Raw genomic sequence first — 19,514 nt, 5'->3', positions numbered from 1 at the left:
GTGCAGGCGGCATCCAATCAATGATTCTCTCTCTCTCTCTCCCTTCCTCTCTGAAATAAATAAAAATATTTATTTTGTTAAAAAAAAAAAAAAAAAGAAATAATCAATTAGGCCAAATATTGCTCATTTATAATTCTATTTATCATCTCTTCACCCCATATTAATAACATGAAACTTAAGAAGAATGGTGGACAAATTAATAGCTTTTAAGAAAAATGTCAGACTAAAAAAAAAAAAAAAAAAATCCTTAAAATCACATTCAACTTTAAGTTTCCAAGCTGATGGAAAGTTCACAAATTTCAAGGGCCCAGAAATACTTCAATCAACACCTTTTCTTGTTATTTTCATTTTGTGTTAAGAGAAATAACACTACCCAAACTTCTAAAAATTATCAGAGTACTTTGATCCAAAGAAAATCCACTCATACCTCTGTTAGTCTGTATGGTAAAATAAGCTTTTCTCCCACTGTCACAGTCTTCCTTGTAACTAATGCTTCAAATAGCACCTCTTCTTTAACCTGTACAGCAGAAAAGTTCAATGTATAAGATTCATAACAATGGTTTGAATTATTTATTGAAAAGCCATATAGAGGAAAAAATTGAGATTAGCAAATAGTAAACAACAGAGTAAAAGAAAAACAATAACACTGGGAATTTTAAATATTGGCCAAAGTGAAATGTAAGTGTCCTGCGTAGCGGGTTTTGCTCATTGGTTGAGTGTTGACCCATGCACCAGGAAGTCAAAGGTTCAATTCCTAGTCAGGCTCAATCCCCAGTAGGGGGCATGCAGGAGGCAGCAATGTTTTTCTCTCCTCTATGTTTCTATTTCTCCCTCCCTCTCCCTTCCTATCTCTAAAATCAATTTTATTTTAAATATTTTTAAACATGTGTCCCACGGTGTCCACTCCCAGACCCCCCGATGCCCCCCAAAAAAAGAAATCAAAAGGGTATTTTAAAATTAAAGTTTTCATTCTGATCAAAATAGAGAACCATGTTTTATTGTTTTGAATATGGAAAATATAAAATAGTATTAACATTTTAAGATGATCAACCATAATCTCCTAACCTGGAGAAAAGAACTGAATAGTAACAATACTTCTTGAGTTCCAGAAAAACTGCAATGGGTACTAATTTATGTTTCAGTTGTTTCTTTTTATTTACAGATGTTAAACTTTAAGATAGAGTTGATGCTTCCTTAAATCTCACTCTCTAAAGGCCAATACTATCATAAATTTGATATGTGTCATTTCAGTTTATACATACAGTACATATTAGATGTTTTCATAAACATTCTCTTATACTGTCAAGTGAATTTAACTTTTATCTGTAAATCATATTCCCATGTTTCTGAGATCTACCAATCTTGATAAGTTAGATCAAGCTTATTCATTTTAAATGCTATATAGCACAAAACTATACCAATTACCACAATGTGTGATCCATTCTACTTTTAGGCACTAACACCACTTACATTTTTGCACTATTAGAAAATAAACTGCAATAAATATAACTGCATATGCTTTCATGAGTTTCTCTGAAATAGATACCTAAAAGCAAAATTACCAGGTTATAGTGTACACATTTTCAGCATTATAGGATATTGCCAAACTCCTGTACACAGTTTTTACCAACCTATTCTCTCAGCAGCAGTACTGAGAGTTTCCTATTTCTTCAAACCTTGACTATTCCTGATATTATCAGACTTTTTACTTTTACCACACTGGTGAGCATGAAATGGTAAAACAAGGTATTTTATAAAGCATCCATACATAATATAAAATTTTCATAAAATTTTATGTAGATAATATAAAATATATCAAGCAAAGCAGATTAGACTACAAGGAGAAATGAGTTATAAAACAAGAGAATACAATATTACCCTGACACCAGCAATTCATGACAGATAAATATATTTTTTTTAAATTTTGCCCTAGCCAGTTTGGCTCAGTGGATAGAGCATAGACCTGCAAACCAAAGGGACCCGGATTCAATTCCCGTCAAGGGCACATACCTTGGTTGTAGTTCCTCCCCAGCCTGGGCCCTGGTGGGGGCTTGTGTAGGAAGCAACCAATAGCTGTGTTTCTCTCACATTAATGTTACTCTCTGTCTTTCCCTCTCTGCTCTACTCTCCCTACAAGTTAATAGGAAAATATCCTCAAATAAGGATTAACAAAAAAATATATATATATATACCTTCTTTTGAAAAATATACCTTCTTTTGCCCAATCCTCAAATTTCAAAAAACAAAAACAATTTTAGACACATTACTTTCACAAAATACAGTAAAACTAAAAATGAACAAAGATTAAATATAAAACCATATACTTTCAGATATATTTAAAATATTTTTATAAACCAAAATAAATAGCAGGTTACACAAGCACAATAAAACTAAAAAAAAAACACATGTGATTTCTAAAAACCAACATTATGCCCTAGCCTAGCTCAATGGTCGGCAAACTCATTAGTCAACAGAGCCAAATATCAACAGTACAATGATTGAAATTTCTTTTGAGAGCCAAATTTTTAAACTTAAACTTCTTCTAATGCCACTTCTTCAAAACAGACTCGCCCAGGCCGTGGTATTTTTGTGGAAGAGCCACACTCAAGGGGCCAAAGAGTTGCATGTGGCTTGCAAGTTGTGGTTTGCCAACCACTGCCCTAGCTAGTTTGGCTCAATTTGGCTCAATGGGTAGGGTTTAAGCCTATGGACTGAAGGGTCCAGGTTTGATTCCGATCAAGGGCACATGCCCAGTTGTGAGCTCAATCCCCAGTAGGGGGCATGTAGGAAGCAGCCGATCAATGATTCTCTCCCATCATTGATGTTTCTCTCTCCTCCCTTCATCTCTGAAATTTAAAAAAAAGTGTTTTTAAATAAAAAAATAAAAAAAACAGTTATACTGTGAGGTGTATTTCAGCAATTATTACTAAAAATTAAAAAAAAAAAACATTTAAAAATAAAGGATCTAAGCAGTGTGGTCAAGAAATTTTTCTAAAGGAACAAACAAATGTAAGCTAGCAAAAACATGGAGCAATGGTTATTTCCATATACTTGCACTAGAGGCCCAGTAAACAAAATGTATGCGGGGGGGGGGGGGGGGGGAGGGAAAGAGGGGAGGGTGTTGGAGAAGGGGAGATGCCCTCCCTCAGCCTGGCCTGCACCCTCTTCAATTTGAGACATCCCTCTCGCAATCTGGAACCTCTGGCTCCTAACAGCTTGCCTGCCTACCTGATTGCCCCTAACCACCTCTGCCTGCCTGCTTGATAGCCCCTAACCAAATCTGCCTGCCGGCCTGATCACCCCTAATTGCTCCCCTGCCAACCTGATTGTCCCTAACTGCTCCCCTGCCAGTCTTGTTGCCCCTCCCTAACTATCCTCCCTTGCTGGCCTGGTCAACCCTAACTGCTCTCCTCTGCCACCTAACCACCTCTGTCTCACCCCCACCACCATGGCTTTGTCCAGAAGGACGTCTGGATGAATGTCTGGAAGATGTACAGTCTAATTAGCATAGATAAACTGGTACAACCCCTGTAGGAAGTCATTTGTCAGTATCAGTATCCTCAATATGTGTATATAACTTAACACAAAAGTCTACTCCTTAAACTATACTCTAGAACAGCAATTTTCAATCAGTGTGTCTCAAAAATTTTTAAAACATGAAATACCTGACTATTTAGTCAGGTGCACTGACCTCTTCTCCCTTAGACTGTCAAATAAAAAAATGATAACAGCCAACACAACAACCAAATTATACCTATTTTTTGTCAGATCAGCAAAAAATATATTTTTGGTGTGCCTGAGTTTTAGTAATTAGTTTATGTGTGTCATGAGATTTAAAAAGGTTGAAAATCATTGCCCTGTGAATAACGCTCACACATGCTAACAAGAAGACATGTATAAGAATGCCTATCATAATCTATAATAATAAAAATGTAATATGATAACTAGACTGGACAGCTGAACAACCTTCCAGACGTCCTTCCTGACGAAGCCACAGTGGTGGGGGGCAGGGCAGAGGTGGTTAGGGGTGATCAGGCAAGCAGGCAAAGTGGTTAGGGGTTATGAGACAGGCAGGAAGAGTGGTTTGGTTAGGGGCGATCAGGCAGGCAGGCAAGCAGTTAGGAGCCAGCAGTCCCAGATTGCAAGAGAAATGTTCAACTGCAGGTTTGGACAGTTGGATATCACCTGAGAGGTCCCAGATTGCAAGAGGGTGCAGGCTGGGCTGAGGGACCCTCCTCCTCCCTACCTCCCCCATGCACGAATTTCATGCACAAGGCTTCTAGTACTATTTATAAATGGAAAATTACAAACAACCTCAATCTCCACTAAAACAGATAAGCTATGTTATATTCATAGGATGGAATTTTAAACAGCAACTAAAAAGAAGATTCTAGAGCAGTGGTTCTCAACCTTTCTAATGACATGACCCTTTAATGCAGTTACTCATGTTGTGGTGACCCCCAACCATAAAATTACTTTCGTTGCTATTTCATAACTGTAATTTTGCCACTGTTAATGAATCATAATGTAAAGATCTGTGTTTTCCGATGATCTTAGGCAGCCCTACTAGTGGTTCCCAATGACCCACAGGTTGAGAACCGCTGCTATAGAGCCTAAGACCATATAATTGAAGTGAGCTTCAATTATATGCAGTGTCTTATGACTTGCGTAGGAGGACTACAAGTATACATTCAGGTGGTTAAATCATTTTCTGTATGTATTGTCCTGAAAATGCTCCATAATTTAACACAGAGAAAAAGAACATATGTAAAAACAAAACTTAACAGATTAAATGGCAGAACTAATATATCTAATGGTCCATTATTTTGTTGTTGTTAATCCTCACCCAAGGATATTTTTTCCATAGATTTTTTTTAGAGAGAGTGGAATAGATGGAGAGAAGAGGGAAGAGAGAAAGCATCCATGTGAGGGAGACACAATGATTGGTTGCCTCCTGCATGTGCCCCAGGACGAGGGCTCGAACCTGCAATCCTTAGGTGCGTGGGCCGGCACTCTAACCAGACAGCAAACAACTGCCAGGGCTAAAAGGCCCATTATTTGAAAATAAAATACCGAAAGCTAATACCATAGAGAAAAACGTTTAAATATTAGCATATTTACAAAGAACACAAACATAATAAATTTTAAATATTTGATCAACACATGAATTCCTAGAAAAACACAAATTATCAACATTAACTCATGCCAGATTTGCAAATCCTAAATAATTAGTTAACACATAATAAACTAAAAGAACATCAAATATAGTTGATCGCAGGGCTGATATATCTTAAATATTTATGAAATATAATATTCTCTGCTAATGTTTTTTTATTTATTTTTCTATTACAGTTTACAACCATTGTCACTGTGTATCAGTTTCAAGTGTACAGCACAGTGGTTAGACAATAACACACTTTATAAAGTGTTCTCCCTGATATTTCCAATACTCAAAGAGCAGAATATATGGTTTTTACAATATTACTGACTATATCCCCTATAATGTACTTTACCAGTACATCCCCATGACTACTTTATAACTTCCAATCTGTACTTCTTTTTTTTCTTCTTCTTTTTAAAAAAAATATATTTTATTGATTTTTTACAGAGAGGAAGGGAGAGAGATAGAGCTAGAAACGTCGATGAGAGAGAAACATGGACCACCTGCCTCTTGCACACCCCCTACTGGGGATATGCCCGCAACCAATGTACATGCCCCTTGATTAGAATCGAACCTGGGACCTTTCAGTCCACAGACCGACGCTCTACCGCTGAGCCAAACCGGTTTCGGCCCAATCTGTACTTCTTAATCCTTTCCTTTTCCACCCAGTTCCCAAAACACCCTCCCTTCTGACAACCATCACTCTGTTTCTTATCCATGAGTCTGTTTTTGTTTTGTTTATTTGTTTATATTATTCTTTAGATTCCACATATAAGTAAAATCATATGGTACTTTTATTTCTCTGACTAACTTATTTCACTCAGTATAATACCCTCCAAGTCCAGCTTTTTTTTTTTTTTTAATTGCACAAGAATCTGTAAAAGGATGAAGAACAACCTAACTCAATTTAAGAAGGTGGCTTAATGCTGGCACTAAAACCTGACAACAATTGTACACAGATCTACACGCAATGCACAAGCACACAAACAAAACTAATCCTGCTTCTATTTGATAAGCATCATAAAGAAAATACTATGGAATTCATAATACACTTTTATAATTTTCCAAATGCCCTTAGTTATATATATATATATATATCTTGATATATATAACTTTTAAAATGAAGATCTTAATTAATACAAAATAATTAGCTCCCTGGGAGGAGGGGAAAAATGGCAGCAGAATAGACAGATGTGTCTCGAGCCTTGTCCCAGAACAGAAAGAAAAGAACAGCTGGGGGTCGCAAGGGGAGTATTTGTTGGTGAGTTAAGGGAGAAGATGAGGGACTGTTAGACAGGGCTCCCCCTGAACGGGCAGCCCCCACTATGGCTGGGTTCCCTACCAGAGCTACCAGCTCGGATGCTAATACTGTGCCATCTTGAGGGGAAACTGAATGTTAATAAGAAGCCTGAAAATCTACAACTCAACAGCACCCACCAAACAGCTGCAAATCCCAGAACACCTATCCCCAATTGGCACAAACATGCAGATTGAGAAAAGCTCTACACTCCACCATGGAAAGGTCAGATTTCTCCTGGGATAAGAGGAGGTCTCTGGTCCCCAGAGAAATCATGCACTGTGGGAGATGGAAGACCGGGGAAAGTCTGCACCTAGAAAAATCTGTATCTGTTTGGGCTGGCGTGATCCGTGAATGTAAAGGAGGTCCCCTAAGAGCTGCTAACAGAAGGGATCTCTAAAAAGCAACCCATTTTGACCTAATGCAAAAGGACAGCCTAAGAATTTCAAAAGTGTGCGGGCTGCTTAGACCCAAGAGTGAGAAAGGAATGCGCAACTTGTTCGCAGCCCTAGAGTTTACACACTTGTATTTTTTCCTCTTCAAACCTTTGTTTTGATTACACAGTTGGGGTAACCCTGGGAGACTGCACGGAAAAGTTGTTTTTCTGGAACCTGGGGATCAGAGTGAGAAGTGACCTTTGGAGAACCAGCTCTGAAGCAGCCCATTTCCACAAACAAGTATTGAGTGCCACAGGGAAAGCAGAATCTAATCAAAGGCTAGAGAGGCCCTATTGACCCTGAGGTCAATCCAGAAACACTGCCACCAAGGAGCTGAATCACAAATTGACTCTTGTGTAATTGCAAATAAAGGAATAAAAGAAATCAAGACACACTGCCTACTTAAAAAATCAGGACTGGCTTACAACACTGAGGAACGGTGGAACACAGGAAACTGCAATACTGTCTGGACTGGGAAACAGGAGTGCCAAACAGAACAATAGAGGAAGTGAATGGCCTTCACTACTGTACATTTTATTTTATTTTTTTATAATCTTTTAAGAAACTATTTTTTTCCTAACTTGATTTTATCTTTCTAATTATTACATTTTTATTTTCAATTAGTATTACAACTACTATCCGAACTTTATTTTTAAAAGTTTTATTTTCTCTTTATTTTACTATGGGATTAGTGTTCTACATTCTATTTTCATCTTATCATTAGCATCTTTTTACTCTATCTCAACTCTTCCTTTATTCCATCAACCACTTCCTAACTTTTCCCCTTTTGGTATCCTGTTTCTCTTACCCTTTTCCTGCTTTAGATTTTCTCTGTTCTTTCTTCTTATCCCCTGTCAAAATTTCACCAGACTTATATATCTAATTTCCAAGTCCAATCACACCTCCCTCTTCTCTGTCTTCACTATCAAAAAATTTATTTTTCTTTTCTTGTTTGCTTGAATGTTGATTATATTGATTTTTAAAAACTATTTTGTGAGGTTGTTTTGCTTATTCACTTTTTATTTTGTTTTGTGTGCTTTGTTTTAGTTTGTTTTTTGCTTCTGTTTTCCCTTGCCTCGATTGATATTAGTTGTTGTTTGAAGTTTGTATTATTCTCCAGGTACTTGTTGCTGACTTTTGTTGGGATTACTGGCTGTTCCATTGGAGTTTTCTCCCCATATATATAGTTTATTCCCTTTTCTTTCTTATTTTCTTACTTTACTCTCTTACTTTTTTTTCCTCTTCCCATTTTCATTTTGACAAACCTTTCTCTTTTTTTATTTTTTTTAATTTAATAAATCTTTATTGCTCAGATTATTATAATTATTTCTCCTTTTTTTTACCCCCATACCTCCCCTCCACCCAGTCCCCACCCTACCCTCTGGCCTTATCTCCCTCCTGTTTTCCTCATCCATAGGTGTATAATTTTTGTCCGTACCCCCCACTCAGACATCCCCTTCCCCCTGAGAATTATCAATCCCCTTCAATTTTATGCCCCTGATTCTATTATATTTATCAGTTTATTCTGTTCCTCATATTTTTAATTCACTTGACTTTTAGATTCACTTGTTGATATATATACTTGTTCATAATTTTTATCTTTACTTTTTTCTTCTTTTTCCTCTTTTTAAAGAACACCTTTTAGTATTCCATATATTGATAATACGGGTTTGGTGGTGATGAACTCCTTTAGCTTTTTCTTATCTGTGAAGCTCTTTATCTACCCTTCAATTCTGAATGATAACTTTCCTGGGTAGAGTGATCTTGGTTGTAGGTTCTTGCTATTCATCACTTTGAATATTTCTTGCCACTCCCATCTGGCCTGCATAGTTTCTGCTGAGAAATCAGTTGATAATCGTATGGGTGCTCCTTGTGGGTAACTAACCGTTTTTCTTTTGCTGTTTGTAAGATTCTTTGTCTTTTGCTCTTGGCATTTTAATTATGATGTGTCTTGGTGTGATCCTCTTTGGATTCCTTTTGTTTGGGGTTTTTTGTGCTTGCTGGACTTGTAAGTCTATTTCTTTCACCAGGTGGGGGAAGTTTTCAGTCATTATTTCTTCAAATAGGTTTTCAGTATCTTGCACTCTCTCTTCTCTGGCACCCCCATAATTCTGATGTTGGTTCGCTTGAAGTTATCCCAGAGGTTTCTTACACTATCTTCAATTTTCTAGATTCTCTTCTCTTCTTGCTTCTCCAGAGGAGTGTCCTTTGCCTCTTTGTATTCCAGATCTTTGACTTGATTCTTGCATTCCTTTATTCTGCTGTTGGGTCTCTGTATAATATTTTTTTTATTTCAGTCAGTGTATGTTTAGTTTCTAGTTGATCCTCTTCCATATCCTCGAGGGTCTCTTTCATATCCTTGAGGGTCTCACTAAATTTATAGGCCTTTTCTAAAAATTCTTGAAAAACCTTATAACTGTGGATTTGAACTCTATGTCCAATCATTTGTTCTCCTCCATTGCTTTCATTTGTGATCTGTTTACTTGCATCCTCATTTTCGCTGCTTCCCTGAGTTGTTAGGGTAGTTTTGTGTGCTGGGTGTCCTATATGGTTCAATGGGTCAGCCTCCCAGTTGTCTGATGTGGACACTCTTGGTGCACCACTTTGTGGACTGTGTGTACAGCCTTGTTGTATTATAGTTAAGTCTTCACTGTTGTTGTTGTCACTGGGAGGAACTGACCTCCAAGCCAATTGGCTGTGGGGACCCGCTGTGTCTATAATGGAAGATTGCTGTGCTGGGAATACGTTTATGGGGCAGGGCTTGTTCCAGTAGTGCTTTGGTGTTCACTGAATCTGCCTCTTAACTGTGTCCCTTATGAGAATAGTTGAAGTCTGGTGTTGAGGGGTCTTCAAACTACGGCCCGCGGGCCACATGCGGCCCGCAGAGGAGTCTGATCCGGCCCGCCAGGTTTTTTGGGCAGTGAGCGCAGCCGAGGTGTTACAGTAGGAATTAGTAGTTCATATAGTCCGGCCCTCCAGCTCTCTGCGGGACCGGGATCTGGCCCCCACTTTAAAAGTTTGAGGACCCCTGTCCCACACCAACCACTAGATACACTAGTTTCTGGATTTCCAATGGGGTGCAGGTCAGTTACTGTCTGAGGCCACCCAGCAGGAACTATAGCAAAAACTACAGTTTTCTCCTCCTTGCTTGGGACTTAGCGGTTTTGGAGCACTCTGACTGGGGCTTCAGTTTATTTCATTAACCTGCCACAGTGCAGGCCATTTATATGCAAAAGCCGCTGTGTGGAGCCTAGGCAGGTTTGTAGAAAGTGTGGGGCGGGGCCTCGGGGCGGGGGCGGGGTCTCAGGGTGTCACTAAGCTGGGGCGTGTCAAACAGCAATGGCTGCCATAAACCATCTCTGCCTGTCTGCGTTTTCAAGTCCCCACTCCAGTGCAGTAAACAATAATTGCTGCGTACACCTCTGCAAAAAAGTCACCCTCACTTTGGGACCCAATGGCTGACAGACCAGCTTCTTCCCGAAGGCATCTGTGTCCCCCGCATGTCCCCAGAAACTGGATTTCAAAGTGATGGGGAGCTTGTTTCCCTTCAGGCTGAAAAAAAGCCGCACAATGCACCCAGTCACCCACCACCAGCTGGATTCGTGTGCCTCCATACCTCAGCTTTTCAGCGCTTGTTCTCTTTTCTCTTTCCTTCTAGTTGTAAGACTTCCGTTCAGCCAGCCTTCCTGTGGTTCTGGGTGATAGACGTTTTGTCTTTTAGTTGCAGTTTTGAAATTGTTGTGCAAGGCGGCAGATTAGTTGTTTACCTTTGCTGCCATCTTGGTTTCTTGGCAATCCTTTCTTTCTTTCTTTTTCTCTCTTCTTCTTTCTCTTCTTTCCCCTAATTTGCCTTTTGCTGGTGGTCACCTTTATTTGGGGTTATTAATATCGTGAATACATTCCTGTTCAGTGCCTTGTGTGTTGGGCCTGGTTGTGTTGTATTTTGTGCCTTTAAATTAACACAAAAGAGAGAGAACTAAATAACCAGACATCCAGAGAAGAGAGACCATGGGGAGACAAAGAAAAACCAAGAAGAAATGAAAAATGACATTGCTGCTGTAAAGAACTCAATAGAAATCATCAAGAATAGACTATTAAAAAAAAAAAAAAAAAAGAAGAAGAAAAAGAAAAGAATAGACTATAAGAAGCTAGCACCAGTGAGCTAGAAGACAAGGTGGGAAACAATAGCCAAGTAGAGCAGCTTATTAAAAAAACTTTAAAAGCAGGAGGAGAGTCAAAGGGAACTTTGGGACAACATGAAACAAAGCATAATAGGGCTTGGAGAAGGAGAGGAAATTGAGCAAGGAATAGAAAACCTGTTTGAAAAAATAATGACCAAAAAAATTTTACCAATATTGGGAAGAAAAAACCCACAGAAATCCAAGAACCTCATAGAGTCCCAAGCAGAATGAACCCCAAAAGATCAACTCCAAAGCACATTAGAATTAAAATGACAAACACCAACCACAAAGTAAGAATCTTAAAAGCTGCCAGAGGGAAACAAAAAGTTACATACAAAGGAACCACCATCAGACTAGTAACTGATTTCTCAAAAGAAACTTATTAGGCCAGAAGGGAAGGAATGAAATATACAAAGTCATGCAAGGGAAGGGTCTAAATCCAAGAATACCGTACCCATTAAGGCTATTAATAAAAACTGAAGGAACTTTACAGAGAAAAAAAAAGGCTAAGGGAATTTAGTACCATCAAACCAACAATGCAAGAAATGCTAAAAGCCAAAACCAGTTTGGCTCAGTGGATAGAGTGTCGGCCTGTGGATTAAAAGGTCCCGGGTTCGATTATGGTCAAGGACATGTACCATGGTTGCGGGCACACCCCCAGTAGGGGGTGTGCAAGAGGCAGCTGATGGATGATTCTCTCTCATTGATGTTTCTAACTCTCTATTCTCTCTCTTTCTCTATGTAAAAAACCAATAAAATATATTTCTTTTAAAAATAAAGAAATGCTAAAAGGTCTGCTGTAAAAAAACAAAGAGAGAGAGAAAAGAAGGAACACAGGGTAAAGAATAAAAATCCCAACAACTACCCTGTTTCCCCGAAAATAAGACAGTGTCTTATATTAATTTTTTCTTCCAAAGTTGCGCTAGGTCTTATTTTCAGGGAATGTCTTATCTTTCCATGCGCTAGGTATTATTTTCAGAGGATGTCTTATTTTCGGGGAAACACAGTAAGTACCTATCATTAATAAATATACATGTAAATGGATTAAATGCCACAATCAAAAGACATAAGGTAACGGATTGCATAAGAAAACACAACCCATATAACTGCTGCCTACAAGAAACCAACCTCAGAAAAAAAGACCCACACAGATTGAGGATGTACAATAGAACTGGAAAAAGGTCTTCCAGGTAATGGAAAAGCAAAAAAGGCTGGTGTAGCAATACTTATATCTGACAAATTAAATCTCAAAGTGATGGACATAACAAGACATGAGGAAGGCCACTTCATAATACTAAAGGGAGCAATCCAACAAGAAGAAATAACTCTGGTAAACACATACACACCCAATACAAAACCACCCAAATACATTAAAAAAAAAAAACTCCTGGAGGATATCAAGGGAGAAATTGATAGCAATAAAATCATATTGGGAGACTTTAATACCCCACTGACAAAATCAAACACCCTTTCTTGATAAAACATCTCAACAAGGTGGGAATAGAAGGATCATACCTCAACATAATAAAAGCCATATATGATAAAACCACAGCTAACATCATACTCAATGGGCAAAAACTAAAACCATTTCCCCCAAGAACAGGAACAAAACAGGGGTGCCCACTCTCACCACACCTGTTAAACATAGTACTGTAAGTATTAACCATTATATTTAGACAAGAAGAAGAAATAAAAGGCATTCAAATTGCAAAAGAAGAAGTAAAGCTGTCCTTATTTGCAGATGACATGATATTGTACATAAAAAAAAAAAAAAGATTTCATCAAAAAACTAATAAACTTAATAAATGAATCTGGCAATGTAGCAGGATACAATATTTACGCCAACAAATCTATGGCATTTCTATACACCAATAGTGAACTTACAGAAACAGAGACTAAAAAAGCAATCCCATTTACCATCGCACCAAAAAAATTAAGATAATTAGGAATAAACTTAACTAAGAAGGTAAAAGACCTATATGCTGAAAACTACAAGACACAGAAAGAAGATAAAGACGTAAAAAGGTGGAAGAACATACTATGTTCATAGATTGGTAGAATCAACATCATTAAAATGTCCATAGTATCCAAAGCCATCTATAGATTCAATGTACTCCCCATCAAAATACCAATTGTATATTTCACAGACCTAGAAAGAACTCTCCAAAAATTCATCTGGAATAAAAAAATACCTCAAATAGCCACAGCAATCCTGAGAAAGAAGAATAAAGTAGGTGGGATCTCAATACCAGATTTCAAGCTGTAATACAAAGCCACTGTTCTCAAAACAGCCTGGTACTGGCACAAGAACAGACATATAGATCAATGGAATAGAATAGAAAACCCAGATATCGATCCAAACTACTATGCTCAATTAATATTTGACAAAGGAGGCATGAACATACAATGGAGTCAAGACAGTCTCTTCAATAAATGGTGTTGGGAAAATTGGACAGATACATACAGAAAAATGAAACTAGACCACTAACTTACACCATACACAAAAATAAACTCAAAATGGATACAGGATTTAAACATAAGATGGGAAACCATTAAAATACTAGCAGAATCATCAGGCACCAAAATCTCAGACATATGTTGAAAGAACTTCTTCACTGATACTGCTCCTAGGGCAATGGAAGTTAAAGATAAAGTAAACAAATGGGACTACATCAAAATAAAAAGTTTTTCACAGCAAAAGAAACCATCAATAAATCAACAAGAAACCCCATGGTATATGAGAACATATTTGCAAATGTTATTGCTGATAAAGGTTTAATCTCTAACATCTAAAGGCAACTTACACAACTTAATAAAAGGAAGATAAATGATGCAATAAAGAAATAGGCAACGGACCTAAATAGAATCTTTTCGAAAGAAGACAAAAGGCAGGCCAAGAGGCACATGAAAACATGCTCACAGTCACTAATTATCCGAAAGATGCAAATCAAAACAACAATGTGGTACATTCTCACACCTGTCAGAATGGCTATCATCAACAAATGAACAAATGTCAAATGCTAGTGAGGATGCGGAGAAAAAGGAACCCTTGTACATTGCTGGTGGGAATGCAGACTGATACAGCCACTGTAGAGAACAGTATGGAGTTTCCTCAAAAAACTGAAAATGGAACTCCCATTTGACCCAGTAATCCTAGGAAACTAGAAACACCAATCAGAAAGGATACATGCATCCCTATGTTCATAGCAGCACAATTTACAATAGCTAGGATTTGGAAACAGCCTAGGTGCCAGTCAGCAGATGATTGGATCAAAAAACTATGGTATATCTACACAATGGAATACTATGCTGTCATAAAAAAGAAGGAATTCTTACCATTTGCAGCAGCATGAATGGAACTGGAGAGCATTATACTAAGTGAAATAAGCCAGTCAATGAAAGAAAAACACCACATGATCTCACTCATTTGTGGATAATAAAGAACATTATAAACTAATGAACCAAAAGATAGATATAGAGACAGTAAAGCATCAAACAGTTAGGCGGGAAGGTTAGGAGAGGTGGGGGAGATAAGAGATCAACCGAAGGACTTTATGCATGCAAGTAAGCATAACCAATGTCGCAAGACAGTGGGTGGTGAGGGCATGCATGGGAGTGGGGTGGCAGGTGGCAATGGAAAGATATGTACACATGTAATACCTTAATAAAAAATGGGCAAAGAAATAATAATTAGCGCCCTGGCTGGTTTGGCTCAGTGGACAGAGCACTGGCCTGCAGACTAAAGGATTTAGTTTTCCTTTCCAATCAAGGGCACATGCCTGGGTTATGGGCTCGATCGCCAATAGGAGGCGTGCAGGAGGCGGCTGATCAATGATTCCCTCTCATCATTGATGTTTCTATCTCCCTTTCTCCCCTCCCCCTTCCTCTCTGAAGTTAATTAAAAAATGTTTAAAAATAAAATAATTAGCAATGGGTTCAATATTCAATCGACAGTGTTTCTCATAACCACCTAATTGAAAAGCTGCTACATTTGTTAAAAAATATATTATTTATGTTGTTTCACCAGATATTAAAATATACTTTAAAAAAATGCTAATAACTTAACAGTTTTTGGTAATGGTGATCGTTATGATAGCTCAAGACAAATATTAGATCCCCAACTACCTACTTAATCTATTGGAGCTTGATCTCTTTCAATAATTTCAGAATTATCTATTCCAAAAAGAATTTAGTAAACAGGAGACTTAAAACATTTACTGTTGTCTCAGGTAACTATAAAAAGTAATTTGAAAAATAAATTAAACCATTTTTTTTTAAGATTTTTAAAATTGATTTTCAGAGAGAGTGGAAGGGAAAAGGAAAACATCTATGTGAGATTTAACTAATGAGCTGCCTCCTGCATCGATATCAAGCCTGCAAAATCAAAGAAGCAAATTTTTGTTGCAGAGCACACACCCAACCAACTGAGCCACACTGGCCAGGGCAAATTAAACTATTATCTTAATGTTTTCTTACTTTTTTAAAATATATTTTTATTGATTTCAGAGAGGAAAGAAGAGGGAGCGAGAGATAGAAACATCAATCATGAAAAAGAATCATTGACAGGCTGCTTCCTGCATGCCCCCCCACTGGGGAGCGAGACTGAAGCACAGGCATGTGCCCTGACTGAGAATCAAACTGTGATCTCCCGGTTTGTAGATCGATGCTCTATCCACTAGCTGGGCAATCAATTTTTAAAAAATTATTTATTGTTGAAAGTATTATATATGTCTCTTTTCCCCCCCAGCTGTTCCCACCACCCAGCATATGCCCTCAACCCCCTACTGTGTGTGTCCATGGGTTATGCTTAAATGCAGGCATACAAGTCCTTTGTTTGCTCTCTTACACCCCCTCCTTTCCCTGCTAACCCTCTGAGGTTAGAGTCTGTTCGATCCTTCTGTCTCTAGATCTATTTTTGTTCATCAGTTTATGATGTTCATTATATTCCACAAATGAGTGATATCATGTGCTATTTATCTTTCTCTGACTGGATTACTTCGCTTAGCATAATGCTCTCCAGGTCCATCCATGCTGTTACAAATGGTTATAGTTCCTTCTTTTTTACAGTGGCATAGGATTCCATTGTTTAGATGTACCATAGTTTTCTAATCAACTTATCTGCTGATGGGCATTTAGGCTGTTTCCAAATCTTAACTATTGTAAATTGTGTTGCTATGAACATAGGGGTGCATATATCCTTTCTGATTGGTGTTTCTAGTTTCCTAGGATATATTCCTAGAAGTGGGATTACTGGGTCAAATGGGAGTACCATTTTTAGTTTTTTGAGGAAACTCCATACTATTTTCTACACTGGTTGCACCAGTCTGCATTCCCACCAGCACTGTATGAGGGTTTCTTTTTCTCCACATCCTCGCCAACACTCATCATTTGTTGATTTGTTAATGATAGTCTTCTGACAGATGTGAGATAGTACCTTATTGTCATTTTGATTTGCATCTCTAGGATGATTAGTGACTTTCAGCATGTTTTCATATGTCTCTTGGCCTTCTGTATGTCCTCTTTCAAAAAGTGTCTATTTAGGTCCTTTGCCATTTTTTTATTAAATTGTTTAATAAATTTGTTAAATTGTTTAACAATTTAATTTAAAAAAAAATGGCAAAGGACCTAAATAGACACTTTTTGAAATAGTGCAGGGGAACTATTTTATTGTTTTGTTGATGATTTATTTTCCTGCACAGATATAATATAGTCCCATTTGTTTATTCTCTCTTCAGTTTCCATTGTCTTAGAAGCTGTATCAGTAAAGATATTGCAAAGAAATATCTGATATTTTGATGTCTATGGATTCTTCTAAACTTCTTACGTTTCTCATCTTACGTTTAATTCCTTATCCATTTTGAGTTTCTTTTTGTGTATGGTGTAAGTTGGTGATCTAGTTTCATTGTTTTGCAGGTGTCTGTCCAATTTTTCCCATGCCATTTATTGAAGAGACTTTCTCAACTCCACTCTGTGCTCTTGCCTCCTTCTTCAAATATTAATTGAATATAATGGGTTGGGTCAATTTCTAGAGTCTCAGTTCTGTTCCATTGGTCTACATACCTGTTCTTTTGCTAGTACCAGGCAGTTTTGAGAACAGTGGCTTTGTAATATTGCTTGATATCTGGTATTGTGATCCCTCCAACTTTATTTTTCTTTCTAGGATTGTTATATTTATTCGGGGTCTTTTTGAATTCTATAAAAATTTTTGGAGAGTTTGTTCGAGGCCTGTGAAATATGCCATTGGTATTTGGGCAACCATTATTTTAAAACATTTTTTCTTATTAAATAAATAATATAATACATTATATTAAATTAAAATAAATTTATATTTATCATTGAATGGAATCACTTGAGAAGTAGGGAAATTAAGTTAAATCTTAACTAAAGAGTACACATTTTTTATTATATCAGTTACTATGCCTAACTTTTAATTTTATCTCAACAAAAGCCTTAAAACTATAATTACTATTATCAATTGTAACCAATAGAGCTTTTTTTTTTTTTTAAATTGCCAACTAACTATAGGCAGGATACCATAATAGGTGCTGTCATATCTTCTCTAACTTCTCACCTTTGAAGATGTCTTCTTTCTGCTTATTACCCAATCTTTACTCCCAGAACCATTCCAAACTATATGTAACAAGAAAGATTTTTAAAAGCTTGTGTTATAAAGTGAGATTTGCTATCAAATCACATTTGATGTTGGCCTAACTTTGACAGTGGTAACCATTCTCAGGATTTGATTTCTCTCTCTCTTTTTTTTTTTTAACCAATACCTGAGTATTGCTTTGAATTGCTTTTACAAGTCTCTCAAAAAGAAGAAATGCTGTACTAGAACCAGAAACCTTGCTATTTGTTGATCACCAGCCACAATCCCTGTATTACAATTCCAAATGTTTGACTAAAATATTACTTAATATGCCTGACTGAAATGTTCTCTGACCCTCATGACCTTCAAAACCACACTCAACATCCTGGTAGAATTTCCACTGAGTGAGTCTAGTTACAAATTAAGATACTCCTCCCTTCTCCTGCCTCTCTGCCAGGCTAACTCATTCCACTGAAGTTAATAAGCAATATCCAGGCGTGTACAAAATAATAAACACTTTAAGGTCAGACAAACAAGAAAGAGGCGTCCATTGCTCTCAGAGAACACTGCCACTTTATAATGGTCATAAACTAGTTAACAATTAAATTTTTGCTACAAAACTAAAAATAAACTATCTTAAATAGAAACTGATGGAGCAGACCATTTAACAAGGTTAAGCCTCATGAGTTGGCACATGAAACAAGATTTTAAAGATGAACAGTATTTTAATACAAAAAAGCAAGCTATTCATAATTGCAAAAAAATACTGTAAACAACCAAGATATCCTTTAAGAGGTGAATGGAAAAACTATGATTTAGCTATACAGGAATATTACCCAGCAATATAGAGAAATGAGCTATTGAGACAAGAAGCATGGATAAGTCTTAAATACATATTACGAAGTGAAATAAATCAGTCTGAAAAGGATATGTACTGTATGATTCCAATTATGCTACATTCTAGAAAGGGCAAATCTACCGTTAATAAAAAGGTGAGTGGTTGCCAGGCAACAGTGGGGAAGGGGTTGAATAGGTGAAGAGATTTTTAGTGCAGGGAAACTATTTTGTATGATACTGTTTAACAGAGGATGCATGACATTATGCCTTTGTCAGAACCCATACAGCACAAAGAGTGAATCTTAATGTATACAAAGTATTAGAAAATCATTTAAGGAATTGAGGGATCTTAGAAAAGAATTCAGACCATGACAAGAGAATCTAACTATATGACAAATATATGAAACAACCATAATGTTCAAGAAAGTGGGTGGGGGGGGAAAGATATTGACTTAACTAATTCTGAAAATGAAGGAAGTCTATAAAACTAAAAGCAAAAGGAACTACACTCTACTAGAATAGCACTTTACTTGATAGTCATTTCCCACAGGAGTATGGGTTAACAATTCTTATACTGTTATACATGTATACTAGAATTAAATAATTAATGAATGGAAGATGATGGGAGATAGGTTCCTCACTGTTAGAGTGGGAGTTTACATATAAGTAAAGCGAGAAGGCTAGATACATGTTAGAAACATTAGTTAGAAACATTAGCAAACCTCATCTATATATATATATATATATATATATATATATATATATACACACACACACACACACACACACACACACACACACACCGTGTTTCCCCGAAAATAAGACCTACTTACAGGTTTCCTTCTGAGTGAAATATAAGGCATCCCCCCGAAAATAAGGCCCCCTCTAGGCTAAACATGAGAGATTTGGTCCACTAATTCTGAAAGAAATGGAGTCACAAGAAATTCACCAGGAAATTCATGAATTGGATTGTTATGATGATGTTTCAGAAGATGATGACATGATTGTCATT

The 19,514-nt window shown here is 37.1% G+C and overlaps 1 protein-coding gene across 13 annotated transcripts in view; it reads right to left on the bottom strand.

The window, feature by feature from the left end:
• The window catches only part of MYO9A (myosin IXA), a 410,239-nt gene that overhangs the window by 234,339 nt on the left and 156,386 nt on the right, over nt 1-19,514 (bottom strand). For 12 of the 13 annotated variants that reach the window (XM_084897620.1, XM_084897626.1, XM_084897629.1 and 9 more), the window contains one exon: nt 428-517. The exons of the other annotated variant lie outside the window; for it this stretch is intronic. In XM_084897620.1, the coding sequence (XP_084753746.1) occupies nt 428-517 (90 nt within the window). The remainder of the gene's footprint in view (nt 1-427; nt 518-19,514) is intronic. 13 annotated transcript variants of the gene reach the window in all.

The sequence above is a fragment of the Pipistrellus hanaki genome (assembly GCF_964339955.1).
Source record: "Pipistrellus hanaki genome assembly, chromosome: 1".
NCBI lineage: Eukaryota > Metazoa > Chordata > Mammalia > Chiroptera > Vespertilionidae > Pipistrellus > Pipistrellus hanaki.
The sequence above is the reverse complement of the archived record's forward strand: the minus strand, read 5'-3'. Positions and strand labels throughout refer to the sequence as shown.